General features: G+C 49.3%; 1 protein-coding gene across 4 annotated transcripts in view; it reads right to left on the bottom strand.

Moving 5' to 3' along the window:
* Positions 1–691: 691 nt before the first annotated feature.
* The window catches only part of TMEM104 (transmembrane protein 104), a 43,837-nt gene continuing 25,326 nt past the window's right edge, over positions 692–19,202 (bottom strand). For all 4 annotated transcript variants that reach the window (XM_082067132.1, XM_082067129.1, XM_082067131.1 and 1 more), the window contains exons 9-10: positions 16,297–16,390; positions 692–4,261 (exon numbers count right to left, since the gene is read on the bottom strand). In XM_082067132.1, coding sequence (XP_081923258.1) covers positions 3,501–4,261; positions 16,297–16,390 — 855 coding nt within the window. In that variant the 3' untranslated portion in view covers positions 692–3,500. The remainder of the gene's footprint in view (positions 4,262–16,296; positions 16,391–19,202) is intronic.

Here is a 19,202-nt window from a genome sequence, read left to right on the forward strand (position 1 = left end):
CCGGCACCCACCCCCAGCTCCAGCATCACCACGGCACACGTTGTCACCGCCCCGATCTCTTGGCATTGCGGCCAAGCTGCTGACAGCTCCCCGGGGTCAGGGCCCAGCTGCCCAAACAGCTAAACCCCGCCTAAGTGACACAAGGCTCCTTGGTGATGTCCGAATCTTGCCGAAACCCGCTTTTCCTTCCCTGGCCGTGGCTCTTTGAAGTGCTGCGAAAGAGCGAACTCATCCCCGACACCAGTTTGGTCTCAGATTTACAGCCCAAGCCCCGAAATCCTCCGCTGCTTGTGAGGTCCGCTGAGAGAATCACAGCAGAAAGTGTTTATTTCCATCATAAAGATCCGTTTTAATATTTTAACATAAATCAAGCTGCGCTTTATGGTGATAATAAATTTGCTGGCAGAAACTGCCTTCGCAGCCTGAGGCGGTTGGAGCGATTCAATTTGTTTGGGTCTAAGTGTAAGGAGCCGTAATTGAGAAGGGGAAAGTACAGATGTTTTAATTGAGTTTGCAGCTACCACCGAGTTGCAGGAGGCGAGGAGAGGAGAGGTGAGGGTCTCCATTAGCCTCTCCGCTTGCCATTTCTCCTTGACCCGCAGCCCCATCACTCATCCCATCCCCTCCAGGAATAGCTGCTTGGGGCAGGCATGAGAGGAGGAAGGGGGTGGAAAAAGCAGCCAGACTAAAGCAGATGTATAATGTGCATTTTATTGTTGTGTTTCGTTTTTTTTTAATCCCATTTTTTGAAAACTAATTACAGTCAGGACAAGCATCACGTGAGAATCTGTAATAATGAATTGTTAGTGTTGATAACAGCCGAATAAAAATAGACTCATTTGTGATGGGCGAGCAGAGGGAGCTCCTGCCCCATGCCAGGGTCACCCAGTGTCCCCCAGCTCCACCGAGCCGTCCCCTCCCCACGTTCTCCAGTAATTTTTAAGGCATTGCTATTCATGTTTTATATGAAAAATGATCTCTCTGCTGTCAAGCTTCTTTCCGTTAATCACCCCGATTCCTCGGATTGATTTGTTTGGCTGCTGTGCAAGGACAGCGGGTGTCTGGGAATTTGTGGTTATTTATTTAAGAAAGTGCTTGTGGCTCCTTGGGGACCAGAGTTCTCCGTAAGGTACCAAGGCAAAGGCTGCGGCCAGGATATGAGCCACCAATGTGTCACCGCATCCAAAACCTGCATCCATGCAGCTCTTCCAGGCAAGGCCCAGGCTGAGGAGGAGAGCCGGTTACCCGGGGCAGGGAGGAGAAGGCACATCTTGAAATGTCAGGGACGGCAGGAGAGGGGGTGCCAGGCTGGCTCCCACCCCAGAGAAGGCAGGTGTGAAATGGGGGCAGGAGGGGAGGGACACCAGGCCCTGAGAGGGGAAGGGAGGAAGAGAGATGAAACAACAGGGAACAGCCCCGTTTCTCCAGCTGGCAATGAAATGTGAAGGTGAGAGGTTGAAATGGGCACTTGCGTGGACAGAGGCTGCAGGGCAGGCAGCACAGTTGAAAGGCCTCGGGCGCCTCCATAACCCCCCCCCATTCACCTGTGCAGTGAGCAGCCCCCGCAGACTCTCCAGCTTCCCCACAGCTCGTTTCATCAGCATTAAATTCCTCCCTTTGGCTCTGCCCAGCTCCCCACTGCCTCGCAAAACCTCCCAGCCCAGCTGCCCCGGGAACTTGCCCTCCAACCTGCCTCTTCTTAAACGAGACACCAGCGCCAGCTACCTGTAAAATACCTTGTTAATTTGGCAATGAAGATGCCACCTCAGCTTCCCCGGAGCACTTGGGGATGTTTAAACTCAAGGCTGCCAATGCCTGCTTAGGATCAAGCTGCAAAGGAGACAAACAGCCCCCCCGGATCCTCTCAAGCAGCTCGGCAAGGACACGGTGGTGTTCAGGCTTGAGAGGTGCAGGGTTTTGCTTCAAAAGCCATGAAGTGTTTTTATACAGCTCCAGGTACTTGCATATTCCCCCAGGAGCAGCACTTCAGGTCATATGGAAACCAGAAAGTCCTACTTGAAAACAGAGCTTGATTAAAGAGAGCTGCAGTTCAAAGCTTGCGTTAGCGAGCGGTGACACTTAATACCGCAGCAAGTGCAGAGGGCAAGAGGATCTAACACAAGTGACATGCACCTGCCTTTGAACCTGCTTTAATAAGGGGTTTTAAATAGTTCAGGTGATAACTTTAAAAAGTTCTTCCTTTTGTTAGGAAAACCCGTCTGATCTTTGCCCATAGGCATCGGAGCTCAGGACCCAGAACTGTTTGTCACCATGTGGGATTACAGTGACCACCGGGAGCCTCAAAAACAGAGATTCACCTCGAGCACAGGCTACCTCAGGTAATGGGCAGCCCAATTCTCAGATAAGCTGGGCAGGGTCAGCCCAAAGCCCACCCTAACCCTGTGCAGAAAGAGGAGAGGGGGGATCCAAGCCTGGTTCCAGTGTTTGCTCTCCCGCGGGCAGGGCTGAGCCCAGGTGCTGCCGCTGCCTCCTGGCACCAGCCCAGTGCCCGGCGTTAACACCCACCTCGTTTCAAGGCTAATTACCCAGCGCAGGAGGCTGGAAATGCATCAGTGTGCATGGCCAGAGCTCCTGCAGGCCTCACGCGTGGCAGGACTGGAAATTAGCACCTCAAATCCTGGAGCCAGGGTCTGGCGGGTTGTCCCAGCCCCGTGCAAAGGGGAGAATGGAGAAGGGCTTTGCCAGCTGCAGGCAGGAGAGAAGGGATGCAAAGGCTGCGGTTTCCCTTCCAGAGGCAAAGAGCTGCATCCCTGCATCGCTCTGTCCGTCTGGGCTGCCACAGCACAGGAGAACATGGTGAGAAGTGTGAATGTAAACTGCTGGGCTGGAGAAATCCAGCTCTAAGAAAAAGATCCCAGATCCCAGTCAATCCATGGTGCACAAACAGCTTAATGCCTCTAGAAAAATAAAATGTAACAGAGCACAGAATTATTTCCTTCTGAATTAGATCTACTGCCACCCTAACTTCTTCCCTCAGCTGGCACAGGAGGTTGGTGTGAAGAGGTCTCAGCAGAAAGAAGAGACTCAGTTCTCCCAAACTCCTGCTGGATTCAACACAGCACATCCCAGCCTTTGGGAAAAGGGACATTGAGCAGATGAGCGCAGTGAGCGGCCAAGGCCGTCTGCTCTCCTGCGTGCCGAGACCTGCAGCACGCAGAGAGCCGGGCAGCGACGGAGGGAGTGATGCTCCAACAGAGCTGAAGGCAGAAATGGCTGGACACTGATGAACTGTGCAGGCTGCCACAGGCTCAGCCCTGTGGCTTCGTGTAGCGGGTCTGAGAGATCATGACAAGGCTGAATCTACTCCATCCACACCCAAAATGGAGTGAAGAAAGTCCGTGTCCAGGTCTGACCTGTGCCACCAAGCCAATGGCCTGGAACCTTCCCTTCACCTGCCTCTCCCCCTCCACAGTTGCAGAGGGGGAGCTGAAATGCTGGAGTCTCTGGAGCACGGGGGGGAACGTGCTGCCACCCCCGCATCAGAGTTTCGACTCGCTCAGGACAATGTTCGCAGTCACAAACACAAAGCAAGAAAAGCCCCATATGAGCACGAACACAATCCAGAAGGTGTGTCGGAATGGGGAGAGGTGCTTGTTGACCGTCCCGCTGCCGAAGACCAGCTGGGTGTCCTTGCGACTGCAGTATGCCAGGAACGCCGGAATGAGATACTGGATCCCGTTCCCAGCGTAAGCGCCCGTGATCCCCACCAAGGACTCCAGATCGTGGGTGCAGAAAGCCACCAGCACTGGGGGAACCAGCGTGATGGCTGGGAAGACAATCCTGTCCACCACCCACGGGTAGGTGCCCCCTTCCCTGTGGAAAAGGGTCTTCCAGTTGTTGCGCAGGGTCACTGCGATGATGGGGAAGTTGGTGCTGATGGTGAAGACAGGGAAGAGGCCCAGGAAATAACGAATGAAGGCAACGTTGATGATCTCGCAGTTGGTGAAGTTGAGCGTGTACATGTCCATGAGGGTGTCGTTGCGGAAGCAGTAAATGGCGGTGAAGGACAGGAGGCTGTAGAAGGCCAGGATCAGGATGTAATCGAGCAGCACGAGCTTGTTGACATGCTTCTTCTTGGAGATGGGTGTGATGAGGGATGGCAGGGAGTGCTGGCACATGAAGGAGTAGACGCACACCCCGAAGAGGTTGCGGATGCCCGACAGCTGGGCCATGGACGGGTGACCTTCAGCTTGGCCTCGGCTGATGCGGATGAGGGCCAGAATAATCATGAGGATGAAAGCTGGAGAGAGAGAGAAGTTTCAGGTCAAGCCCAGGTCTGTGTTCCCCTTGACCCTCCTCCCATCAGCACCAGCTCTCTCCTGCCCCACAGCAGCATCTCCTTATCACGAGAGAAAGCGGTACATCAAAGGCAAGGTGCACAGGAATTAATCATGACTTGCTTTCAGTCAGCAGATAAGGGAATGGGCTCCCTCCAGCCTCCTTCCTGCTGCTCTGGGCCCTTCATCCCTCAGTCCAGGCATACTTCTGCTACACACCTGGGCTAAATATCATTTAAAAATGGCTTAGAGATGTTTGAGCTTTGACCTCTACAGGAATAAAAGATTAAACCTGGCTGCAGACTCAACCCCGGGAATATTCCTACACATTTGCAACTGGACTAATATCTCCAAGACCTCACCGATGTGCACAGGCAGGTGCAGGGGAGCAGCAGCTACTGTCGAGCTTGCCTGTCCCTGTGATCTGTCAAGCACAATGGAGCAAGAACCAGCCAGCCATTTCCCGGGCAGGAGGAACAGGCTGTCTGCAGCTAATCCCAGGGTGGAGAAGCCAGTCTGGAAGGGACTAAGGCAGCACTGAAAGATTGCTATTAAAATTCATCACTTCTAGGCACAAAGTCGGCTCTCTACCCTTCACTTATGTCAGGGAAAAGCCTAACACCATTTTACAAAGCTTATCACGAAAAGCAATGTGCTACGGACAAAAATGAATCGAGGAGATTGAGCTAATGCCCATATTTACTCTGCTGGTGGAAATCCAAGCCAGAAGCAGTTACTGCTAGACTGTTATTCCTAGCATGGCACATAAAACCGGCAGAAAACTAATTCTGGTGTCACAGAAATCACATCAACCTGGGAAAGACGATCATCAGCTGCTGTAGTTAACAAGGAGCAGGGGAAAAAAACCTGCCTGGCAGGGCAGCAAGCAGCAAGATTTACAGTCTGGTGCTGGCAATGGATGAGGCGCTGTGGCTCGCACAGAGCTGTCTCCTGCACCGGTGTGAGGCATCGGAGCAGAGCTGTGAATTATCAGGCAATGAAAAAAAGGAACAAAATGCTGAGGCTACTACTATGGACAACTTTGAATGCCATAAATATATATAAATATATAAATATATATATATATATATATATATATATATATACAGAGGAATTAAAGAGAACAGCGCGTAGTCCTGCGGCCAAGCCACCGGTGCTGTGAGCCGGGCAGCTGGCGGTGGGGTGACAAGGACAGGCTCGCGGTGGGGTGGCAAGGACACTGGCTGCTCTGTGCCCAGTGCTGGCACAGGCGGCTGGACATGGGAAACCCTGCCAGGGACTGGGAAAGACAGTTAAAGACCAGTTAGGAACTGTGTCTCTGCTGTCCCCAGCGAGACCAGATTAACCTGAACTGCCCCTTGCGCGCCCCCAGCACGCTCTGAAACCTCGAGTTAATGGTTGGACTCAATGATCTTGAGGGTTTCTTCCAAGCAAAATGGTTCTGTGATTCTATGAAATGCAGTTTCTCCTCTCACAGCAATCCTCCTTTTCTTCCCGTGGCAACACCAGCTCTGTGCTGAGCCTTGACCGAGCCTCATGCCGCGTTTCACCTCATGCTACTGCAGGAAACGTCTCAATTCCCAGTGCTTCCCAGTGCCAGGGCAGGTCTAACAGCTCTCCACCAACACCACACTGGTGACAGCAGATCCGTTCCTCCACGGCATGAGGGCCAGGCCACTTTGGGCTGTGTTTACTTCCCCGAGACCAGTCACAGGGGGCTACAGAAAGCAACAGCTCATTGCTCTGGGGGTGGGCAATTCCCCTCGCCGTCACTCACGCCAGCAAGTGAGGGGCTCTGTGAACACGGGAACGGTTGTTGAGCCCGCTCCGTTGATCCCCGGAGAGGAGACGTTTGCCAGCTGTATGTGCTGGAGCACGATGTCCCAAGAGAGCTGTGTTCCAGGTGATGTGACATCAGCTGCACAGGTTACCAGGAAGAGAAGGTGCCCAAAGCAACAAGCCAAACCAGGTGAGGCAGTGCTAGAAACACGCTGAGATCCATCTTTCCCCTTTCGCTCGGGAGAGGTGAGTTGCCTCTGAAGCCAAATCCTGAGCTGGTCCTGGGTGAGGTGTAGCTGCAGAAGTCTCACACCTCTTCCCTGGCACACGAGAGTAAATCTCCACCTGCTCTGCTCAGATTGAACTATTTCCATCCCCCAGCCCACTCTCACCATTGGCTCAAAACTCTGCTGTCATAACCAGTGCTAACAGGTGCTCCTGTTCAGGGGAACCCCCAGGCTGGCACCCCAACCTCAGAGCATCTCTCCAGTTAGAGACACACGAGCTCTTCTCTGCCCTGGCATGTGCCTTTCTGGTGGGGAGCACTGAAGGAACAGAATTCCTGTGGATTCCCTAAATGATGGATATAGAACTCTTCGGCTTAAGCAGCTAGAACACAAACCCTTTCTTTTTCCTTAAATAATACTTTCAGAAATTAAATGTATTAAAGTGACAAGGCGTGACGATCCAACACCAAGATCTGAACTGGTTCTGCTCCCACCAAGGCAAGCTGTGCTCCTCCTGCCCCAGCACTGGAGCTCTGCAGATGCACGATCCTTGGGAGAGGAGGTGCTGGATAAACTGGAAACCTCCCCAGTACAACCCCAGCCCCAGAGAAGCCAACAGCAGCCCTGCCTTGAGGATTGTGTTTTCTCTCACTCCTGGAAGCGGAGAGCTAAAACCTTCACAACCCAGACTGATCTGCCTGTCCCTGGGAGGAGGCAAGCCCCAAAATGAAACTCTGAAACCTAGTTATGCTGGGTGATAAATCGAGATGAGAAGGAGATGACAGCCTGTGACTGACAGGCAGACAAGAGGCAGCACAGGATCCCCCGGCACACACAGAGCTCCTGCTCGCACCCTCCTCCACCTCGGGAGGCTGAAGTCACAGTCCCACCGCACTACTGCAAGTCACCTACAGCTGCCACATGAACCGTCCAACAACATTCATTCACCGCAAGGACCCCCACGAAGTCAGACACAGGTCCATATAAAAAGCCTTAATCTTTTTCTCTATATGCAGGACACAGGACATAAGCAACATGCTCCTGGGATGAAACACCTTCACACACCATCACCAACAGCTCCCGGAGCCACAACGGTGCTGTGGACAGCGATGCCACCGTGGATTGTTAGTAGGTGACATGAAAACTTTATTTTAAACCTTTGTTTCATACACGTGTCTAAAAAGCAATGGAGGGTTTTGCTTGTCCTGAACTTTCAACAGTGTCAGACCCTTTCCAAACACACCACAGACACTTCGCAGCCAGCAAGGCACAGAGGACACTTCTCATCTTCTGTTCTCTGGAGGTCTGAGCACCCTTTTTAATGAAGGATGTAAGAGAAGCTGTGGGGGTAAAAAAAAGGGGTATGCTGTAAAGGAAAAGCTGAGATGAAGCTCATCACCGCTGCCCAATGGCCTCCCCTCCAGACCCCTCCTGTCTGTCCTGCTCGACTCAGGAGATGTAGGTTTAGAGACAGGGCAGCTCTGCCGTGGCTCTTGCAGGAGGAAGGATGAATATGGATGAGCACGCATCCAAATAAGAGCACTCTGGGAAAATATGGGAGTCTGGGGATATTAAAAAATATGTTTTTGTGAGCTTTGATAGAAGCATAACAGAGCTGCAGAGAAGATAATTTAGCCATTCTAAGTTTAAGGATTGTTTTGCAGAGTCAGAGTAAACACCTTTGTAAATGAAAAATGCTGTTTTGTACAGGAGCTTCATCTCTTTGTAGAAAAGCTACTGCAGAAAAAAAAGAAGTGCAAGACTGAAATATGTCCTCCTCCCATTGTGGTAGGCTCCTGGAAGAAGTGATGCTCAGAATGAGTTTCTGGTTTAACCCTCCCTTGCACCCCTGGCAAGACACTCTAGTTTTAGTGTGTTCTACCTGGTGCCCCACACCTGTTTCTCTATTAACATGTGGATAATAATGGAGACCCTGAACGAAGCCATGCTGGGAGACAGGTTGTTGACCTTCAAACCATTGGTCCCCGTTAAAATAAGGATGGTTTTACTGGCTCTAGAAAGCATGGGGGCAGACAGCCACAAACCAGGGATGAACAAAAAATTTATTGGGGAAAAAAAAAAACAACACAACACAACACAAAGTTACGCGACAACCACCTGCATGTGAAGAGTCAGGTAAAATCAGAGGAAGAACGATCTTGCACACCTGTTCACCACAGCTCGAGTCACATCTTTTCCATCTCTGCCCTACTCTCATTCTTCTCCATCCAGGCAAGCCTGGTGAGATGACCACCATACCCACCTGCTCTCCCTCCCAGGGATCCTGGGGGATGGTGACACCCCGCTGTCCCCCAGGCAGCCCATGCCTGGCTGCCCCCCCCGGCTGCTGTCACATTTGCGGCAGGGCCATCCGTCACCGCTGGCTGACGGCGTGACAGAGCTTTCTTGTCGAAGCGGAGAATCAATATGCCAGGAAATAATGATAATGAATCACCCTTTCACAAGGCAATGCCACTTGCTTCCCATTTCATACATTAGGTGGCATGATGGATTTCAAGAGGAGGACGTTTTCATGAGCATCCTGAGCCCACTCTCTTTGGAAGGAGGAAGATCTCTCCCCACCTTAACCTTGATCCTGATCCTCCATCACGTCGACACACAGCAGACAACTCCTGAACAGAAGAGCAGATCTCTTTCAGGAGAGGGGGGATAAAAACAAGAGCATCTGCTCTGTACACCCTGAGCAGAAGAGCATCATCTCAGGACAGTCCTACTTTCTGCATCCCTACTCACCACTTGTGTTGGCTACTTCACTACTCATGTCTTTCTAGGATGCTGGTGCCCCTGCCCAGAGCCAAGTGCCTTCTGTCCGTGTTTTGGGCAAGCTTAAGAGTCCACTGCACCTCTGGAACTGCCAGGCATTACGGATGCTGTGGCATTTGAAGTATTAAAGCACGGCTGGAGTTCACCATTGCTGGCAGAACAAAGTATCTGAAATTAAGATATTGATTCTTAAATTTAAAACTCATTTACCCAGTTTCTCCTGCACAAGCTATAATCTTGTCACTTGTTAAAGACCTCCAGCTCTCCGTAAATTCCAGAGCAGCAAGTGAATAAATTTCTCCAGCCTTTGGAGGAGGTTGCTATATGAAATGACTGTAAAGAGGTAACATGAAAACCAAATTTGCTCCATCGGATGTGGGAGCTGGGGTAGTTAAGGATCAGACATGGCAATGACAGAGCCTAAAACACCGTCTATAGGAAGATGAAGGATTTATGAGTGCAGAGACTGTGAGGAAGCAAGATGGATATGTTTGTAGAAGACAGCAATTCTCTGGAGAGAGATGTCAGAAGGAGGAGGGAAATTACTTCCCAGAAGAAAGGTATGAGCTAAAGTTGTGGGACATCAGTGTGGCTCCTCTAACGGAACGCAGGGACAGCGTTATGTCCCTGTCCCAAAGCCTAAGGCCAGGTCTACATGGCAGGAGACTGTTTCTCAAACAGCTGGGGAATTGTGGCCACAGGTTGGGCACATTAAGATCACGTAAGTGTGATACAGCTTATCAGAAAGGCGAGAAAAAGCCTCTTGGCCACCCTCTTTCCCAGACTGGGTGAGGTCCTGGTGCCCCGGGCCAGGCAGAGCCCGTTCCTTCATCACCTGGGGCAGGGGTTGCTGTGTGATAACCAAGATTTACAAGTAGCCTCCCCTGCGGTGGTAGCCCCATCTCATCCCTGTCAGCTGGGCTCCAGGCATCTGCACACCAGTAACAGTTCACAGAGCGATAAACGGCTCTGCGCTCTGGTGTTTATCACGGATGCTTTATCTCAGCATATGGGAAGGAAAGAGCAGCCAGCGAGGCTTGTTTGCTTGTGGTGGAAAATTACCCGCGCAGTTTATTGTCCTCTCTCCTCCAGCCACCTTTGGCAGGAGCACCATGAAGCCTCTGCAGCCGGGGCTCAGCTCTGAGCTCTGCTGTTTACTTGGTCTGTTGGCTTTGACAGTCACTTCTCTCTCCATATAAGAATTTATTCTTCTGTGAGAAAGGAATAACTCACACTTTGGTGTCACTGTGAGCCTGCGCATGCTTTGGAAAGCACTGGGTGCACAGCACCCTGTCCCATGAAATCCAGGTGCTCTACAGCCTCAGCTACACCTTCCCCATCCTGCTTTGGGCAGTTTTTATCATCTTCCTCCAACAACACACACTGAACAGACAGCAGCTTTCCACGCCACACACTCGCTCTAAAAACCTGTGTGGGCACCATCACCCAGACCATTTTGCAGGGCTGAACGTGTCCTTACATTTTCATGTCCCTTTCTCCAGCGCTCACACCCATCAGTCCGTCTCCTGCTGCCTGGATGAAGTGTTCTTTTCAGGAACGTCAACTCCTCAGACAGAATCTCAGTGGTCTCGTCCAGCGCCGCACGTCACTCTCCATCTGCATCTGAAGCTAACAAGGCTCTTTCACTCATGCAGGCACCGCTTCACCCCACTGCCCCCCACAAACTTTACCGAAATGAGCTCCTCAGACGACAGCTCTGAAAGCAGGCACGACAGAATCACAGCCTTTTAACTAACTCTTCATAAATATATTCACTTCTCGTAGTGAATTATTTACCCTGGGCTCTGGCAGCAGTTTTCTCTGCTCCAAAACGGATGCAAGAATATGAAGTAACTCCGGCGAAGAAGCTTGTCAGAATGAAGATGCAACAGTGTCCTGATTTACAGCCCAGTCCCTATTCCTTGTCATTCTTGTACACCGTGAAAGGAAAGGGGCAGAGATTGAACTGGTCCCTCCTTAAGCTGTTTGCAGTAAGCCCCATTTTTCATACAGAAAAGAGGCCACCTTGAGGACTGTCAACACCGGCGGACAAACCTCTCTGCAGGAGACTGGAAACACAGGATGTGCCGGTTCTGCTGAAACCAAGTTAATTTTTCTTCATAGTAGTTTGACTTTTCTTTTTAGTAACTAGCAAGGTCTTTTATTTTGGATTTAGAGTGAGAATAATCTGATAACACTGCTTTTTCCCTGGGATAGAGTTCATGTTTTCTTTCCAGTAGCTGGACTGTGTTCTTGAGTTGATCTGAAAAGAACGCAAGAACTTTACTGATATTTTGGCTGTTGCCGAAGAGACCAAGGACTTTTTCAACTTTCCAGCTACAGGTGCAAGCAGCAGCTTGTTCACTGTGAGATGGGCTGGGTATCGGTCACCAGTTGGTGAGAGCAGCTGAATTGAGTATCACTTATTTTATATATATATATATACACAATTATTACTAGTAGTGAGATGGTCTGAGACCAGTTCTCTGCAGAGAAGTGCTGAGGGGTTCTGTAAAGAGCAAGATTCTTGTAGAAATATCAGAGAAACGAAGAGCTAAGGGAAGTCAGCCTCAGCAGTGTGCTCTGCAGAGCCCTTTCCTAGAAGTCTTCTGCCATGTACCTTGGAAGGGGATGGGACAGGAAGGAAAGGGGGAGAGAAAAAAAAAGCTCAGCAAACACTTCTTGGCTATTCTTGTCATTTTTTCCCTCCTTCCTAGTGACCAGGGGAAAGAGCCAGGGGAGAGAGCTTATTTCTGGGTATATAATTGTGAGATCGCAGTTTGGGCAGAGCTGGGAGTGATCCATCTCGAAGGCTACAGTAACTTGAATCAACATGGTATGATCTGCCTGTGCTACAGGGAGAGAGAACTGAGCCTGCAGCAACCAAACTGAGAAGTTTATTCCTCTATAAAATGTCTCTTTATTAAAATACAATACTTTCTAATAACTACGATACAGCATCAGGAACAGCACATAGAGCAAATGTCCCACGTGGGAGCTGTCTGGGAGCATTTGCCGGAGACTATTCAATAAGAGCAGTGATAATCATGCTACCCATGTCTTTAAAGCCAACGGTCCTCACCTATAGAGCCGGGCATCTCGGGCTGCAACAGGCTGCAGTTAATCGGGTTAGCTGCTTAATACACAATAACCCAATGTTTGCAGCTGAGCTGCACCAAGCCCTGTCCTTTTGTTATCTTTCCTAATCCATATCCTTTCCCATGATGCTGCTAGACAGTTATTATCCAATATTATCCAGTAATAAAGAGGTAGGGCTGTGCCCAAGTGAGCTGTGTCCCCTCTGCTTTGAGAAGTGCACCAGACTTGGCCAGCTCAGTCCCTTTTGCTGTGCTGAGCCCTCCAGCAGCTCACCCCCAACACCACCCACTTGTTCAGGATTGGAGAAAAGACAGAAAAACAAACAAACAAACAAATAGCTATATATTCAAGTTTCTTTAGGGAGCAATCCATCACCGCCACAGATTTAAACTCTCCAGGAAAAAAAGAGCCTGAAGTCCAAACAGCAGAATTGAAAATACCAACAGCTCTAATTTCTTGATGGCTTAGTTGGAGATGCACTGTTCCAAAAACCTTGTAAGAGACCTGGAAGCAAGCTTCAAAACCAGTAAAGGACTTGGGCTAACAACAGCCCCACACTTGCAAGGCTGACATGGAAGGCAGGAAAGAGTTTCAGTTTGGGGAAGGCAGCCTCCCCATTCTGAGGGCACAATTCACCCTCCTGAGGTCCTTACCTGGGCACCCCATCTGGGCCCTGTCTCTGCTCCCAGTATCCTCACTCAAGAGCTGGGCGAGCCAACAAGGTTTTAGCACTAACTCAAATCAAAGCTTCACCTTAAGGACCATTACCAGGACTTAAGTGATTTTCTGTTTCCCTTGAGAAAGGGCACAGACGACAGGCACCCCGTAGCACCCATCAGGGCACCTGTGCTCTGTTTGCCAAGGCAGTTTGGACACATGAAGGAGAGGGCTGACAAAGTAGGTTGAGGAGCTCTTCCAGTTGGGAAAGGGGTGAGAGCTTGTGTGGCAAACCCTTACACACCCACCAGAGAGCCGAGATCTCTAAGCACAGATAACTCAGCAGACCGAGCGCCAACTGCTGCACTGAATTTAACCACTGGCACTCGCCCACGCGAGGCGGCAAGCAGTTCTGCACCTGAGTGTGCATGCTGTGACTCTGCAGAAGGTTTAGTGGCTCTAGAAGCCCCCTCTGTGCCACCCACTGCACCTGGAGACGCAAATCCACCCTCTGTGCTCCTACCAGTCCTGACAGGGAGATGCCTCGCCATGCCGGCTGTGTTTCCAGATGAGCTCTCCGCATTCCGCAGGCCCAGACAAGCAGAGCCCATCTGTCTGGGCTCTCCAGCCATGCAGCACTTGGGCTTGCAAGCTCCTTCTTCAACTTGCTCATTTTAGAGACTTCAGAGGTGCCAATCCTGGCACCTTTACCCTGGGAGGTAAAAAACAACCAGATGAAGGGCTGATCCCTGCTGCATCTCCACGTTCTTCGAACTCGCCCATTTTTAATTTCTAGTTCACATCTCAGAGTTTAAAGCTGAATTTTTCAGAGACAGAATGAAATTTTTCTTGTCCATGAGGTGTGGAAAGAGACCGCTGTAGGCTTTGTTAGCTGATGTGCTTCTTGCGATGAGCACGAGGCTCTGGAAAGAGGCGAGTGACATTTGATTATCACTTAGATCAGGAGAAAGAGGGAAAGCAACTTTCAAAGGCAAGGCTGACACTGTTAAAAACACCGGCAGAAATGACCTTCACACACAGCGAGCTCTCCCCGCTGCCAAGAACCATCCTCTCAGACACTGTCATCCGAATTACCAGTACACCTGGGGCAGTGCAGCTTTACATCAGCTCCAAAAACCGGGGGCTTTTCACCCGGCTGGGGAAAAGGCTGAGTCCTGGAGTAGGCACGTTGCAAAGCCTGTACTGACCTCCCCGCTCATCAAGTAGGCTCGGTTTTTTCAAATCGTGATGCAAAGGATGGGTCAGCTTCCCACCCATAGCAGGCACAGGTAAGCTGAATAAGCCACTGTCCATGTGGGAGGTTTTTACCCAGCACAAACAGGCTGGCAGCTCCAGCGTTCAGCTCTGAGTGCTCGGCAGAAGGAGAACCACCTTGACATGGCTAAAAACAACTCAAGGAAGATGAAGAAAAGGCACAGATTATAGCAGGACAGAGTCCACATCTGGCCATTGGCATTCAGGCAGGACAAGTTCAGGAGACCACAAAACACTAGCCAAGACCATTCTGTAGGATCTAAGCTCTCTAAGCACCAACAAAAGATCAATCCGTGTTTAACTCGCAGCCCTGCTTTTGGAGGAGGGGACAGTGGTGATGTGAGGACATGGGAGAAGCCAGCTTGATAAATCTCAGCAGTACGGGATCCATCCTCATCCCGGAATCTGCAGCAAGAGCTTTTCTCTGCTCCCTGCATCACATGCCTAGGTGATAAATCGTCTTTCCTAATAAATCTATCCCTCATTGTACACATACGGAATCCGTTGCTCTGAGTAGCCACTGAGGTGCTGTCAGGGTCATTAAATATCATTATCTGGGGCGGCTGTTCCCTGGCGTGCTGACGCAGGAATCAATCAGGCTAAAGCATGAATTTCCTCTACACTTCTCCAAACACTGCCTTTGTCCCTCTCCATCAAGCAATGAAAAAGAGAAACAGTTTTGCCTCTACGCCAAGGTTTAGCAATCCTCAAACTGGAGGGAGCCGGCTATAGGGAAACCAACGGCAGATCAAGCAGGCGTCAGGTTGTCACACAGATAAGATGAGATCTGACTGATGTCTTTACCAGGAAAGAGGAGGCAGGGTGATTGGAAACAGGCCAGTGAGCTGAGCAGAGATTACTCTTTCAAAAAAAGAAAAAACCCACACCAAAACTTTATTTAATATCCCTTAATGAGACAGCCTCTTTCTCTGAAGAACATGGGGGCTTTCAAACCTTTTATGTGCTCAGACAACAAAAGGGAAAAACAGACACTTGGGATTTTCACACCATCCAAGGTCAGAATTCATTAACTCCAGCTGTTCAGCATCTGAGACTTGAGGGTTTAAAATCCAACCTCATTTTGCTGGGTGACAACTGCTTAACCCCATCTCAGATGTTCTCCAGAAGAGAGGATCTCTGCTCCTCCACAGTGACTGCCAGCCACTTCCCAACAGGATCACAGGCCTCTGAACTCACACAACAGGGTCAATGCCCAACCAAAGTCAGGTCAAGTGTGTGCGTGTCGTGGGAAATAGCTTGAGAATCAGCTTTTCTTCCTGTTCCAGGTCAGTGATAGGTACAAACAGAGATAATTCTGGGCTTAAATGGTCTGGACCCATGAACCAGGAGACGGTTAACCTGCAGAAATGCTGCTGGTGCTGTAACAACCTCTCTGTTAGCCCTGAATATCCGTTACACTGTCCAGGTCACACAGAATGAGACAAACCTCGACATAAGCCTCTGTAACACACACAATGCTCTCAGCCCTTAGGGGCATGTACACATGCAAGTCAGATGTGAGGCAGCTAAAGCTTTGGATGAGAAAGGCACTGCAAAAAAAAAAAAGTCACAATGTCTTATTTCCCTTAAGGGAATTATCTGTCCTCCCAGAAGTGCTTGGCAGTAAGATTTTGGAGAGCACTCATGAGAGCGGAGCTTCCCAACACCACCACACATTGGTTTGGGGGTTTCCAGTGCAGCACATCCTATGCTAAAGCAAGACTCGGGGGGAAAAAAAATGCAAAGAGATGATAAAACTAAGGGTGGAAAGTCCGACAGAGGTGCCTTTTGTTCTCAGATCAAAACAAAGATAGTTCAATGTCTGTTGAACACATGCTGAGAGAATGAGAAACTTACTGCTGAACAGCGACTGGTGGGTATCACGCTTACCCCCCACACAGCAGACTCTTCCAAATTACTTCTGCCTCGCACACAAACCAGATTAAAAATTCATCTACCAGCTCATGTCTGATCGAGGACAATTTGTTTTGTTTTACTCAGAATTTTCAGACTAGAACAAAAATCCTTTTCCTCAAATATTTATCAGGCTTAGATAATCTTCCTCAAAGAGGTTGTTTTGACAAGCACTTGCTTCCAAACAGGAATAACTTGCCAAAAAGAAGCATTGGTAGCGTGACTCAGATTCCATCTGTGGTAAAGAGGTGGCCAAGACTCACCTATCCACCTCATGAGGGACGTCATGATTTGAAGATACTTGGTCTTCTGCACATTGAAGAAGGTGAAAGGACCCAGGAGGAGAGTGAACGCTGCCTGGAAGGACAACGAAAATACACATTAGGTTAAAACCCAGAAATCCCGCTAGTAAGATGAATTTATCAGTAAAGCAAAGCTTGCCTTGAAAGTTCACCTCCAGACACGTCTGTTTGTCACAGAGCTTTCTCTGTTGCTTAATTTTGCATCTAGGTTGGCTGAGACACGGAGGGTCAAGCAAGCTGCTCGGTATCAGAGAACATGCCTCGGGCAGCAGGAGAGCACAGGATCCTCCTGGCTCCCAGCCGCTCGCTATCACCAGTACAGCACGCCTTTCCCGACACATTTCAGTAAAAGCTCTCAGCACAGCCTTATGGAACATTAAATATTAAATTGTGGCCTCTTTGTCCAGGTACATGCTCAGTTTAGGTCTGGATAGCAATAGCCATGACCAGTCTGCTCGCATTAGTGTTGATAGAGCAGCTTGGGGTGTCCCAGGCTGCACGGTGATAAAGCCAGGTCTGCCCGGAATGTTTTTTCCAATGATTTCAGTTGCTTGTTTTACAGCAGGGAGCTTATAGTGTTAACTGTTGCCTTGGAAGCTGAAAACCTGTGCAACGTGAGGAAAATCAAAAAGACACTCACAAGAACTAACTTATTTCAGTGTGGAAATTAAAGACACTGTAAGTGAGAAGAGATCTTTCTTCACTGCCCTCTTAGATGTGTACTGAGACTAGGGTTTCCTAGCAAACTAAACTGGGGTATGATGCAGTACCAATCTGTTGCATCTTTTTCAGCTGGGTTGCAAAACGTTAACAAACAAAGCTGGAAATTAGGACTACACAGCTTCCCATGCCGGTTTCTTCTAGCACACTCCTACAGCACACAGGGCAACTGTGCTGCCAGCCCGTGCCCAGAGCAGCCGTGTCCCGGGCAGCACCATCTGAAATCTACCTGGTCCAGGTAGAAAAGGCCTCACTGCAGGAAGACAACAGACCTTGACTGAGGTCTGAATATGAACTGAGAGAAGCTACTTGCAACAGGGAGACAAAAATGGGTGTTCCAGGAGAGAGTCCTGCCCGTCATGCACGGGGTGGCACCGGCTAGCCATGTATTAGCAGGTCCAAAAGCTGTAAGGAAGCAGAATCTATAGAGCCACAGCACACTGTGCAGATTTGTTGAGTAACCCAAAGGGATTTTAAAGACAAATACTCAACATTAATATTTACACATTGCTCTTTTCCTTGACTTCTTAAAGCAGTTCCGAAGAAAGGTGTCACCAGAAGGGAAGAACTGGGACTCAAAAGGGCAGGCTGCGGAGCCTCAAGGTCCCTGTCGACCCCAACAGAGTCAGTGACTGAACAGAACCCAAGCTATTTTAAGACTAGTACAACCCCAAGAAATCCTTTTTGAGACAGCTTCAGAATATCTGCAAGGCAAATTGGAAATGCCTTGCATCACAAGTATTCTCGAACGACCAAAGTAAACCCAGAAGGGGACCGGAGGAGAGAACCCTTGGTTTCACACGTCGCTCGGTCAAGACATGTTCTGACCTACGGCCATCATTTACACCAAGTCTTGTTTTTCTGCTTGGGGAAAAAAAAAAAAAAAAGAAAGCGTGCACAGAATTCAGATGTGTGAAGCAATTGAGGATCCTTGGAGGAAACACTGAAACCACACAGAATACAACACAGGCATAACCAGCAAAATTAAGAAGTAAAACAGCCTTAATAGTTGAGACACTTTGAGTTTTAGCACAGAAGCAAACCAGCCAGTTACAAGTATTTTTTACTCTTCTCCCTCTTGTTCCTTTCTTCTAACCAAGAGCTTAACTCTACTCTCTGCCCTCTGCAGATCACCACTCTGTCCTAGAATAGTGCACAAACCCCAAAGGACTAAATAAACTTTAGTCTAAAGGGAGACGTAGGTTAAGGACCCACAGCGAATCAAGTAGACACCAAGTCTCTTACAGGAAATTATTCTCAAGTTTGTGACTAATATCTTTGATCCTCCCCTCCCAACGCAAACACTGCACAACACAACCTCCCTTCAAATCGTGTTAATAGCTCATGCGTCAGAAAGAGCGGAAACAAAGAGAGACGGACGAAGGATGGTGGTAATTAAGGAACAGGTGTCTTCTGCAAATTAGAATGCACCGGAACCAATTGGCAAAACAGCACCTCAAACCGTGGCAAGGACTGACACAAGATCGCTGAGCACCGAAGCAGCTGGGTCCAAAACCTGGATTTGTCTTAAGCACTGAGGAAAGGACCATGTTAAGGTGGATATGGGGCTCTGTGGCTGAAAAGCATCAAAAGTGTCATTAGGTGCTTGGTGTCTTGGTGTCCCACATGCTCCCGAACTGATGCTGGATGTTACACTCCACTGTCTGCAGTTGTTCTCCAGCACTCAGAGCATCTTAAACAATCCATTGAGCAACTCCTTCAACTCTGCCCTCTGTGAGCCTGACTACTCATGGGGAAGAGACACAAGTCATGGTGCCTGAACAGTTGGATTCCCCTCCCGTCCTTTAAAATGATCAGTGTCTTCATTTCTTAACAAGATCCTGGAGCTGGTCCAAAGGAATAAAGTGAGAGATGAATTCAAATGCAATAGAAATGTATTACCTTTTCCACTTGATGCCTATTAGCAAACCACAATGGATGTCCACAGATCAATACAAACGATGCTAAGGCCTGCAATGAGATGAGGCTGCCCTGCTATGCAGAGATTTGTGCCAACCACTTTTAGGAAGGGAAGACACATTACACACCGGACTGCTTGAGAGAGGAAAGGTAGGGCAGAAGAGGACATTAAACAGCCAGATTACCATCACTTCAAAGTGAAATTGTGTTCAGCTCTGTGGGATGGA

This window comes from Streptopelia decaocto, assembly GCF_964273445.1.
Source record: "Streptopelia decaocto genome assembly, chromosome: 16".
Lineage (NCBI taxonomy): Eukaryota > Metazoa > Chordata > Aves > Columbiformes > Columbidae > Streptopelia > Streptopelia decaocto.